Source organism: Falco cherrug, chromosome 10 (genome assembly GCF_023634085.1).
Source record: "Falco cherrug isolate bFalChe1 chromosome 10, bFalChe1.pri, whole genome shotgun sequence".
Classification (NCBI taxonomy): domain Eukaryota; kingdom Metazoa; phylum Chordata; class Aves; order Falconiformes; family Falconidae; genus Falco; species Falco cherrug.
The window spans coordinates 35,388,305-35,401,064 of record NC_073706.1 but is presented as its reverse complement, the minus strand read 5'-3'; the positions used below and the strand labels follow the sequence as shown (position 1 = coordinate 35,401,064).

At 41.2% G+C, this 12,760-nt stretch overlaps 1 protein-coding gene across 1 annotated transcript in view; it reads right to left on the bottom strand.

The window, feature by feature from the left end:
- Positions 1–5,889: 5,889 nt before the first annotated feature.
- LOC102052782 (mucin-5B) overlaps positions 5,890–12,760 on the bottom strand; it is a 44,038-nt gene continuing 37,167 nt past the window's right edge. The window contains exons 40-47 of the mRNA XM_005441632.2: positions 12,281–12,385; positions 11,600–11,640; positions 10,910–11,032; positions 9,885–9,980; positions 8,546–8,674; positions 7,631–7,670; positions 6,821–6,944; positions 5,890–6,261 (exon numbers count right to left, since the gene is read on the bottom strand). Of these exons, the coding sequence (XP_005441689.1) occupies positions 6,087–6,261; positions 6,821–6,944; positions 7,631–7,670; positions 8,546–8,674; positions 9,885–9,980; positions 10,910–11,032; positions 11,600–11,640; positions 12,281–12,385 (833 nt within the window). The 3' untranslated portion in view covers positions 5,890–6,086. The remainder of the gene's footprint in view (positions 6,262–6,820; positions 6,945–7,630; positions 7,671–8,545; positions 8,675–9,884; positions 9,981–10,909; positions 11,033–11,599; positions 11,641–12,280; positions 12,386–12,760) is intronic.

The window sequence follows — 12,760 nt, the reverse complement described above, 5'->3', positions numbered from 1 at the left end:
TCACCCAATCAACTACTCACTGCTGGAAAGGCACAGGCGTCTTCAGGAAGGTGTCCAGTCCAATTTATGTGGTGGTGGAAAACAACAAGCACCCACACTGGTACCACAGGGGCTATTTAGGTTCTCAGTAAACAGCCCTCGGACAGGCACTTCACCGTACAGAATAAGCATTGCAGGCTATAAAAATTCTTTGAAAGATTTCCCCAACTAGTTATTTAGGAAGGGTGTGATGAATTGTAGCAGTTCCTGAAAATTTTCCTAGGGTAACAGTAAAGAAAGATGGATTTATAGCATACATCGCATACCTAGGAAATCTTTTCCATGCCTAACCTGAAATGACTGCATCTGAAAAACCCAGAGAACATCATCAAGAGCAAACAGAAAGGGTAAGTGGGCAGGCTAGAAGGAGGTTGGGGTGTTTGAGGATATAAAAGTATCTGCTCCGGTCCTTGAGACAAATAGCCCTGGGGGAGAAGCTAATTCCAGGCCATAAACTAGCAGCTGGTATGGTTACATTGCACTTTGGTAGCCTTTTGTTTATAGAACAATGCTCACTGAGGGTCAGATTAAACTCTGGTTTTAAGCCAGGATTTTATGGCATGACAGTGAATGGATCAGTCAATATAGAAAAATGTCTGGATATATAAAGAAGTGAAGGCAAGATGCTGTAAAGGAGTGGCAATGGACTTCCCTCGTGACTATATTTGAATAGCAGTGTAGGGAGAGGTGGTAACATGGAAAAAAAGTTTCAGAGCTGAAACACAAAAGGGTTTATGCAGTTCTTCATCGACATTCAGTAATTCAAGCTGAATATAACTTACATAAAACCCACAAAGAAATGGCAGCAAACTCCCTGCCTGCTGAGTTAGCCCAATATTAAGCTGCCTTTGATTTGCTCAAGTCGTGCTAAGGGACAGTGGTATAGGTAAAGATATGACTCGCTCTGTGCCAGGGTTGAGAACAAGATCAGTTACTAAGGACTACATTTAAAAAACCAAAAGAGAATAAGGGGAAAATTCACGAGACCACTACAAATATTAACGGCAAGTGAGATGAAGCCCTCAGCAAAGAATGTATCCAAAACAATGAAACTGTTCTCAGCACCATTCTTATTAGAAATCAGGGTGAAAGAGTCACTGTAAGTCCTGAGGATGGTTGAGATGTTCCATGCAGGACATAGGCTTGGCAGAATTTGCAGTAAGTATCTGGTGCTTCCTGTTACAAATTTATAAAACTGGGATTTGGGATCAACTTCTTCAATTGTTTTAAAGGATTTAGATGAGATAGGGCTGTACTTACCTTAGACTGCCTAGGAAGTCAAAAGAGGGAGAGGTGGAGGGCATTTGCAGAAGGCAGTACATAGGGGCACCTTGCAGAAGGTAAGATGCATAGCAATTTTCAATAACTATGCAAAAAGATAACAGTGTCTTAAGTCCTCATGTATATATACTTTTTTTTTGAGGTAGCTGGGATGAACCAGAGCCTACCCACCCAGTCCTCCTTGGTTTCTTCACTCATATCAGTGGGAGACCTCACTGGACTGGATCTTCTGGAGGATCAGTAGTTAAATAATTTTCTTTCCAACAAGGAGGATATTTTAGAAACAGGCTTCCACAGAAAGCAAGCTCGAGTGAAACAAGGAGATCTATCAACAGAGGCATCAACCGGCAGTTACAGGAAGCCACTGGACAGATCCCCTTTGAATTAAGAAAACCATCAAATTAAACAGCATAAACAGCAAGTATCAATTAAATGTCCTCAAGACTAGTGGCAAAAACTGGGTCTTCACACCTAGAGAAAAGTGCGTAAGAAATTACAACCTCCTGTAGCTTCCTGATCAAACCCTGGCATATTTCGGACACAAAGCCAATTGCCAGGGCACACTGCTGATGGGGTTGCTTTCCCGAGAGGGATTGTGGTTGTCAGAGAATTAAATGGATGTGAGAATGGCCTTGTACAACTTAAACTGAGACTCCATTGTTGCCCTACAGATACCGAATAAACAGATCCTTTGAAGTGTAGAAACCAGAAAGATTTTCACAACTGATACCTTTGTCTTGGTGTCTTTGGAAAACTGTCACAGTTCTTTCTCCTAAAAAATGTTTGGGATGCCTGACAAAAGTGAGGGAGCCACTTCAGGTTTGCAAATAGCATGTTATATACTTCTGCATATATAGTCTTTACAAACTTAAATGTCAAGATCACATGAAAGAAACAAAGACCTACCTTCATCCTTATCTTAGATCAGAAAGGAAATATAAACAAGGCCAAAAAAATGCATCTGAGCACACAAATCTGTGTAAATCAGGTACAGCTCTCAGACCACCCAGTGGTTGTTCTGCCCCTTACCTGAAAGACCATCCACTGAATTTGACAATATTTTTTTTTTCTGGTTCATTACTCTCAGATAACTTTCCTGAGCGATATTTAGGCAAATTTTTTCATGTTTACATTGCAACTTTCTAATTGTTAAGCTGGTATGCTTAAACAAAATAGGTGCAGCATTCTTCTAAACAATCAGTTCTGTATTAGAGGGCATTTACAGTTCAGTCTTTGTTTTCAGCTTGAGATTCTAGATAACAGAATAGATTGATATCGATACAGCACCCCATAGATAACACCAGAGGTCCAATTCCACAACCAGGGGATCCACTCAGTGGAAAAGTATGTAAAAGAACAGTGCCTCTCCCCAGATGAAATCCAGAGTACCCTTTAATTTTTTTTTCCTCCTTACCAATAATTGGTAGCAAAAGCCAAACCAAAAATTTAGCCAAACTAAATAAGTATTGGGCACTGACCTTTCCAAGCCACAAACCAATAGGCAAGTCAGAGTTTATCTCATAGGGGCAACCCAGACTCAGAGCACACCAACGACATGATAAAGTGTCTTAGGACTTGTTCAGCTGACACAATGCAGTATCTCCAGCAAATATTTATTCTAGCAATATGGGACAGTACTTCCTGGTGTGTTGCCTCAGCACTGTTCAGTGAGTGGGAGTACCATCCTCACATGATAAGGAAAGAATGGCTGCAGGCTGAAACCAGCTGAGCCCTGGCCCAACTGGCTCAGCTGAACACTGGTTCTCCTGGGGTTACCCCATTGAAGTGGATGCTGGTGTAAAGAATTCACGCAAGAGGAAGAAACAGTACTTGGAGCAATGCCACTGATTTTTCTTGAGTTACACCAGGGAAATGTTTGACTTGCAGAGACTAGTCACTAACTGGAAGAGATGGCCTGCGGCTACAGATGAGGGCTGTGCACACGTGAGAAGTAGCCACACTGCAGCAGCAGCAGGATTGTGGTCAAGTCAAGCGTTTACAAGGAAGCTTTTCCTGGAAGAGTCGCCTGTGTTTAACTTTGCCGGTTTGGTGGGGAGCTTGTTAACAACGGCCTAAAGAAGGCCACGTAGACTTTAGCTGCAGTCCAGTTGCTCTGTGCAAGTGGCAATGTTGCTGTGTGCAGAGGGTCATTGTATCTCTCTGCTTCCAGTGTAACGCTTTCCCAAAACTGAGTAGTTTTCAGGCTAATTTTTGTTTCTGTGCATCTATGAATGCGTGGTTGAGGGGGAGATGTTTGACCCATTGACTGTCTCAGACCTGAGGAATCTGAGAGTTTTCGTTAAAGAGGCTTTACCTTGCTGGCTGCATATCAGCTAAATAGGACTGCCCCTGTGAACAGGGAATACCTGGCCATTGGAGCTGTAAATAGTATTGCACAGGCCAGTTATATGCTGGACTGAGTGAGTAAATGAAGTGCCAGGTGTAACTGGGAATGGAGAAGGTGCATTTGATCCCCTGTTCAATAGAACTCTGGAGATGCCTTTGGTTCCAGCATTTCACTTGCCTGAAAAGCAAAATGCATGCCAAAAATGAAGAGGAAAGTATACCTTTAAATCAGTGCCATTCTCAGGGTCTGTAGAAAGTCTCATCATCACCAAAACACACAGAAAAACAGAAATCTAAGTACACGGTAAGATTAGATTGTGTTTTATGCCCTTCTCCCACCTGAAGATAATGCAGAGATGGGAAAGGTTTCTGATCGTGTTCTTGCAAAGCCATCCTGCTGAGAATGATTGATTTACAGAGTTTACATGAGTGTCTATCTGACTACTTACAGAGTGTGTTTACTCTTCTGATGACAAAAGCACTCAAGAATTATTTTTTTCCCCCTCGGGGAAAGGCAAGGAGGAAAGAAAGGAATGTCCTTTTTTGCTGCTGTTCTTTGCACTCTAAAAGCACGCATGCATTTGATTTGTATCAGTAAGAACAGTTTTCTGGGCAAATGTGAAATTTATACATGAGACTCACTCTCAAGCAATTGCAACACATGCCTTGCAAGGGAGTTGCATTGCACTGACATTTAACTGGATTGTTTGAAGGTTCCTATCATTTATAATCAAGCAAACTGGTCCACTGACTAGTGCAGAGGCTGGGAATGAGAGAGTTAGTGCCAATTTGATGATCCTTATGGGTCCCTTCCAGCTTGAGATATTCTATAATTCTATGATTCTATAATTCATTACTTCAGCCCAAACACCTTGTTGGATTTTGTTGTCCATGTTTCCCAAAGATACCTACAATGTGCCTATTCGCATATTGGGTAAAGCCAACCTTTCTTGTATTTTTTTTTAAGGAAACAAAACAAGATGAAATTCAACTCCTTTGACTTCAGCTGTCTGAGCTGGCTACCCTGGCTCTCAAAATACTCAGTGCTGAGAAACTGCTAACTTCCCAAGGGCTCTTACACCAGGTCATAGGCTGCAACAAATCATTCCAGAAAGGGGCTGGAGAGTGGGTTAGTTAAAACAATCTGAGCCAAATCCTGCAGAGGCGTAACGTGGGCTGTACTATTGCATCACAGTGGTGACCCAATAAGTGTGGGACTCAGGTGAAAGTGGAGAAAAACACGTACCATTCAACTCCTATGCCTATTCAAAGTCAAGGATTCCCTCAATTTTAAGATCAGTAACATCATAATGAAACAGTACACATGAAAGTAACCTGAGATCAGCTGAAATGATTTATTATAAAAAAGAATTAAAGATTACTTAGGGCTCAACAGCTGCAGCATTTTAAAATGGAAAGCTAAAGGTTAATGCACTTCATACCTACTTGGTCTGTTCAAAAGCATTCCCTTCAAAACAGTTCCCAAAAGCCCTCACACAGCAGGCTGTAGGACATTGCACTCTGAGAAAGACACAGTCCTCAGTTCTCTTTCAAGTCACAAAGACCAAACTGCTCAAGTAGTAGAAGCATCTGCCCTCCTTGCATACTCTGAAAGTATTGTTGGACCAATTTGATCCCTGTCCGCATAAGATACTGTCACCAGTACTACTGGGTATGCAAGGTGGGAGTCAGTTGTCTGTAACAAAATCATAGTCAAGTAACCAGCAGTAAGACTGAACATCAGCCTCTTACCTGTTTGATGCTGGCAAACAATAAAAACCACCAGTGAGATAAGGACTCACTGTAAGAGTAGAAATATAGTAATTTTATAGTGTATATGTAAAACATGTTTTTACACTCCTGATGTAGTGCTCACTGTGCAAAAGGAAAAAAGCACCTTGCTTCCCTCCGGTGCCCCAGAGTAACAGCCAAAGTAGGTTCAGGACCACTGGGGATAACAACGCAAATGTGCCCCTGGGCTGAGTCCTGCCTCTCTGACTGAACCACAGCTGTGGAAGTGATTGCTGTTTTCCTTCTAAGGGAAATGAAGTTATGCGTGTGGTTATGGTTTACAACGTGCACTTTCTTCAGGCAGGGCTTTTGAAAGGCATCAGCTGTCTCCAGAGTGTCTTGTAATAACCTTGGTTTATACACCACCTTGGGATTAAAGACATTAGCCATCTTACCCCCATTAGCAGCATCACTGAAACAGGAGAGCAAGTCCTCTTTGAAATGCAGTTTATTCTACAAACATTTAGAGTAAAATCTTTAGCTAATTTCCATAACTGCATATAATACCAGAAGGAAAAAGCACAAGGGAGAAGTACGGTCATTTGAAGGTTACTCACAGCTGTTTTCTAAACTACTCACTTGCTAAGGAAGCATTAAATGGGACCTGAAATGTTTCCTTTAGTTTATGCTCATGTTCTCCTCTTTGGGCATTTTGTTTCCACACATCCACATTCATCTATATGCACATACGTGAATTGGACTGTCTTACGCTCAGAGCAAACCAGTTCCACCTTCACTGCATGACTCTTTTTTTCATGGCAGCAAATGCATTTGTGTTCGATTTCTCTGGCCTCAAAGGAATACCTATAGAAATGAGATTTGCACATTAGTCTGCTGCCTGTTGTCTTCCCAAATTGATCCATTTTTGCTGCTCCAAATGGAGGTACTTCTAAGAAGCAGAGAGGCAAAATTTCCTATCTATTTTTTATGCTTATTCCTAACAGTCTTTCCCTGGGACGCTACTAGCCATGCAGGGCCAGATCTTCTGACACGAATGGGGAAAATCCCAGTAACTTCAGTGGATTTTGGATTAGGCCCATTCTGGCAAGACAGAAAGGAACAATTCATGCAGAGATCAAAGAGCAGGAAAAAACACCACTAAACACCAGAGCTGTTAAAAAACCACATAAGGATATGTTTAAGAACAGGTAGTTAATAAATGTAGCTGATGTCTTTTCAAAGAGACCTATTTTCCTGACTAAGATAAGGCACTAAAGACATTCCTGATGACTGGTGTTTTGCACGCCTGGTTTCCCGATTGGGTCCTTTTAAACAGCAGGAAGGGGACAAACAGCTGCAGCCCACAGACAAGAACCCAGGACGACCAGACATGGGGGAGGACAGAGAAAGGTTTCCTACTTACACGGAATAGGTACTGCATGTTCCTTCACAAAAGGGCACTGGGACCGGAGCAGCTGACTTACAGTTGCTGTGGACGAAATACTGCTCTTTCACATTGCGCTTGCATTTATGTGGCAGGTCGATGCCTGTGTAAGGAGAACACTTCTGTTAGACTTCATCAGACTGGGGAGTAAATGTTTTGAAAGACATCTGCTAGGAAACCAAGGGCAGATCATCCTACTAAAAATGCATAATCAAAAAAACAAATGAGAGTGCAAAGAGGCACTAATCCAGCAAAGCAATTTCCAGCTGGTCAAGGTACTTTTCTAGTTGAGGATTAGCTTAAATGCTTAGGTACAAGTTCATGTAAAGATATTATTGAACCAAGACCTAAAGGAAACATGAAGGGTTTAGTTCTTTAAAAATGGCTATAAATGACATTTGTGATTCTGTAACAACCGATGATTTCTGGGTGGATGCTAGAGAAAAGACACCCCTTTTTCTATGCAATTTCCAGAAGAAACAATACAGCGCATATTTTCTACAAATTTTCTGCTTGAGAGTATAGTTCAAACTAACAGTATTTCAGTTATTTAAAAACACAAGAAAGGAAATTGAAGAATTTTAGTGTTCCCATTGGAAGAATGAGGCAGATTTTTAGCTGTGAGTGGATTTTAGCTTCAGCTGTAAGGTACAAAACAACTCTGCAGCTGTAAGAACAGCCTTCCAGTCTGTGGAAACTGCAGACTCTCAGTGCATGCAGAAACAGGACTACAAGCAGTGGAGAACCTAACAGTATTGGAATAGGGAAGCAGTGACTTAATGCACTCACATGTCTTACAACAGCCATCTGGAGTCACATCAACTGTCCCCTGTATTGAAAGCAAACATAAGCAGAACGTTCAGATGCACGTATTGCTAAGCAGGTAGTAGCAATGATGACAGTTCAAGTATATTCCCTCATCTCTAACCAACTCAGATTCATCAGACTGATCTGTGTACCGAATATACATCAAACTGCTTAAAACCAAAAAAAACAAAAAAAAACCAAACCAAAAAAAAACCAACAAAAAAAACCTAGCAAGGAAGAGAGTGAACTTTCTGAAAAATATATATCCTCTCACAAGCCAGATAAGATGTCTTGTAACACATGCCTGACCTTATGTAGGTCCTATTGAAGCCAGCACAAAGCCCCCAGCCCCAGAGAATGACAGCTGCTCCTTGAATTGAACAGCCTGACCTGTGAAGAACCTGTCCCAAAGCTAATTCAAGTCAATGGCTGTCTTTGTCCCTGCTTTGGTTTTCAAACTGCCGCGAAGCCCCGCAACCTTTCAAAAGCCAGGGCATGAATGATACCCTTTGCTCATCCATGTCCCATCACTTCCCTTACTGATGCACCACATACCAGAAGACACTGCGTTCATCGGTTCCCATTTGCTCCAATGCATTTCATAACACTGGTGTTTCTCAGGTGATGAGAAATCCCACCTTGTTATTGCCCCAATACTGTTTTGAGTTCTAGTTCTTATCCCACAAGTAAAATGTGTGGGTTGTTTGCAAATGGTTCTGTTTTACTTCCATGGGACACTCTATTCAGGGCTGAAAAAGTATGTTTCCTTCAAACAATGATGATGAAGTCAGAAAGATCAAGAAATACTGAAATGGCTCATTCAAAACAGTAAATAAAACTCCCAGACCAGCAGCAGGGCTCATTCTAGACGTCTTTTTTTGTGATTTAAATACTTACTGGGACACAGTTTGATTCTTCAAATGGTAGGCAGACCTTCACTCTACTGGTCAAAGAAAACTGGCCTGCTGATTCAGTGCATGTGTACTGAGTGCAGTTATCATATGGAGCTTTATAACTCTTTCCAACCTGAATAAAAACAGGGAAAAAAAAACCCAAACAGCCCAATATAGTATAGCAATAACAACAGAATAACACAACAGTGGTACAGTCAATGAACTGGCAGAGGGACTAGGTTGTTCAAATCACTCTGAAAGTGCTGAGATATCTGGAACTCACATCTGCAAATTATGTTCCAAGCTGACCCACTACCAGCCTATGCAAAATCCCTTCTGTGGCCACCTACATGGAAAAAGTCAAGAGCTGGTGGCAGAATGATCATAGAAATTCCATAAGGTAGGTGTGTTAATGTATATGGAACAAAATATACACAAAAGAAAAACAATTCTTCTACATGATTTCAATAGTTTTCTTTTTTAATAGATAGAAGAAAAGCAAAAAGTGTTAAAGAGGAGAAATCTTCAAACAGAAGTTAATAGATAAATGCAAAGCCTCCTTATGGAAACATAAAAATTGTATATTGGCACAGCAGAAGCTAGCTTGCAAGATAAATTAGCACGGAATAAAAGGATTAAAGAAAAGGATTGCAGAAAAGATGCAGAACACAAGAGCTCCCGAGAAGCAATAGCATGTAAGACAATAGTTACTGGCTGAGACACTGTCATTAACCGTTCACAGAAGGAGCAGGCTTAATAAAACCACAGAGCTAGCCTGAGGCTCAGCCCACGTCTGTACAATGCTACGCTCACAAGACATGATGTATTACCTGGGTGTGTTACCGAGTCACACTACACTACAGCAGCTATGCCACTTTTGATTTCTGCCTCAGCAAATTCAGAACTACTGGTAGTACAGCTGTATCAGCTCGCTCACACTATGTAGTCCTGTATCTCCAGGGCAAGATAATGACACTGTTTCCAGATAGAGCCATATGATGTGAAGCCAGCTCACATATCTCTGCAAGAGCAGTATTACACAACGCCACCATCCCCTCCAAATTCTTTCTCTCTGTTGCATGTCAGGAGGAGGGGTGGTAACATGATTTCCATTCCTGCCAGAGATGCATAATTTTCAACACAGTGGGGCCTGTGAGACACATACAGCAGAGAGCAGTTGTAGAAACATCTACATGTATATACATCCACATTTACTTTGGAAATACAGGCATTTTTAAATCTCCTGGAGGTCTTCCCAGCTACAAAATGTATGACACTGCATCAAAAAGTGCTGAGGTCTCTTTGGTAATTCAGCCTTGTGTGCAGAGCAAGTGAGTACTTACCTCAATGGTCACATTGCCAAATGGAAAATTTGCCACACATGCCACTTGCTGGCACCGGCTGCAGCACTGACCCTTCTCTTCTACATAGCGGAAACCCTGTGGGAATAAAGTTTCTGTTTAGCCACGTTACCTGATGTCTTGTTCATGAAGCACCCTTGGATCAAAGCCACGGTGGAGATGGCAGAGGAAGTGAGCCCACCTTCTGGTTTAATTTGTTGTCCTTAGAAACATGGTGGAACCACTTTAAGCCTGACAATCACAGCTGACAATTTCTTTCCCTGATTGAATAGTGACTTCTGCACACTTCAGTTACCACGAAGACCCTGTCATTGGTTATTCTTCTTTGGGCTAACACACAGGTCAGGCCAAGTAAGTTAATTCAGCATATGATTACTTGCACAATCTACCACCAGTGCTTGGTCTGATATGATTACCCACAAGAATTGCTGCTGTCAGACATGTGAAGACCATGCATCAGTTATTTCCCCTGCTGCGTTTTAGGTTCCCATTGGTCTCTCAGTGGGTGTTGGTAGCTTCAGGATAAAGGATAATGGTTTTATCCATTTTTAGGATTAATGATGGGTCTGACCCTATCTGGGCAAGAATGGGAAAGAAACTACTTTTTACTTACATTCAACAATAGACTGAACAATTGTGTGCACACTCTCAGCTGCCAACTACTGATAATTGTCTAGAAACGTGTAAACCACTGTGCAGTTTGTTTACTACCTTCATTTTTGAGCTGACAATGGGCAACACCAAACAGAACACCACAAATGTCATCTCTCAGCAGTCAGACTTCTCTTTAAAGGGTTGCAATTTTTCTCCCTCAGGACATCTTTCCAAGGGTGTTTTCTTAAATTTGCTAAAGCAAAAATAACCAGCACCCTAAAAAGACTTTACAAAAAATCTAGGAGGAGATTATATCCTGCTATCTTTCAGTGAGGAAGCAGTTATACTAGCCCAGTTTTGCAGCACATCCCCTCAACAACCGTTGTTTGTGGTTGGGGGAGTTGAGCGCTGACCTGCTGGCAGGTGGTTTGGCATTTCACTGGAACACACTGGATGCGGTTGGTCCGTGTCACAACATCCTGCTCATCTGTACACACACAGTTCTCGCAAGAGCTTTTAGGCACCATTGCCCCAGGCTGGAAATACAGAGGAGACAGGAGATAAGAATGGCAAGAATTCAGTGGGTTCTAGAATAAATATACATGCCCGAGCCTTGTGCTAATGAAAAAATGAATGCTTAAGATTGGGGTTTATTTTTAGAAGAACTTCCTGAAATTAATATCTCTGCATCTCTAGAACCTCACACTGTCAGTATCACAACATGAACACCAGACTGACACTCCCAAGTGCATCAATCACGTTAAATGAGTTAAGTTATCTCAAAAATTCTATGCATCAACTTTTGTTTCGTTTTACCCAGTAATTAATCTTACAACATTCAATGAGATTTAAAATTTGTATTCAATTACAGTTCTGATTTCTTGACTCTAAAACAAGGTAAGATCTCATTTAGTAAGCAAGCTAATGGTCTCTAGCTTTACCTATTCAGTAACATTTCCAATAGTACATAAGACCACTGGCAGGGAAAAGTTATGGGCTATTCTAATCCTGCTTTTTATGTAAGTGTTGACAATAACGACTTCAGAAAATTCTGAGTCAGGTGGCATTAATCTTTGGAAAGAAGTGTCTGGAAGAAGACCTACCTTAAATTCAACTCCTTCAGAAACACATACACCTTTTGGTACTGTAAGAAAAAATTAAATGAAAAGGATGTGCTAGGAATGATGTAAACAGTTACTGTACTGATCTCTGAATTGTGAGTGATTTAGAGGAGACGAAGTAGAACTGAGGTTTTTCACTAGCCTTCATAGCCCGCACAAAACCACGGAAAAAAGTAACTAGTAGGTGGTGTTACTTGTTATTCAGAAGCCCATATGTAACATTTGCTCAGATGTTATGCACAAAGTGAGGGGTAATTCTACATCCTGGTATTTTCCATATGGAAAAATCTATTTACCTCATGTTTTTTACCCATACTTCAAATTAGTTGAGCTTTCCTTTATTGTTAACCACCTTGCTGGTAACAGAGCCAATGGGAAGCTGGGTCAAGTATGTGAATCTGGAAATATAATTTCGCAGCAGAGCTTCTGGGTGGGTTCAATGTAACGAGCATTCAGTATCTGATCAATAACTTGCACTCACTGAATACTAGCTACAGAGAACCTGCACCAGTTACTCTCCCTCCAAAACAGATGAAAAAAGAGCACCAATTGTAAAGGCTGAGAGGGAAGGGGAGAGGCTACTGCTTATGATTTTGACTCATTTATAAAAAATGAAATAGTTCAATAAATAAATAAAACAACTTAAGGAAACGTGGTACTTACTACAGGAGAAGATAGGACAACAACCATCCTCAGATATAGAAACCACTGGTTGGAAGCCTAAGTCACATGTTGTTTTGTTGATAATGCAGGTTTTTATATCGCATTCTGTAATAGACAACAGAGATAAAGTAAGCCAAAGCATCTCATCAAGCAGCATTACTTGCAGAGAAAGCTTGAACATCCAAGAAATTGGGTATAAATAGATGATTCTTGAACCACACATTTTTGGAGTTTGGGATGTGTTCAGGTGAAGTATCTCTAACCTTGCTTTACTATAAAGCTCTTCCCTGGACTTCTCCTTGCAGCCTTTAATCCTGCTTCTCTTCCCTCACTGGATGTCAGCACTAAAATAACTGAACACCCTCAACTTAGAGAACTGACAGAGAAACAAGTTGGGGTAAAGGTAAATGAGTCAGAGAGTGAAAGAAATGAAGAGGCAGTGGATGAGAGCCAAAGACATGGAGTCGGGACATGCAAGGC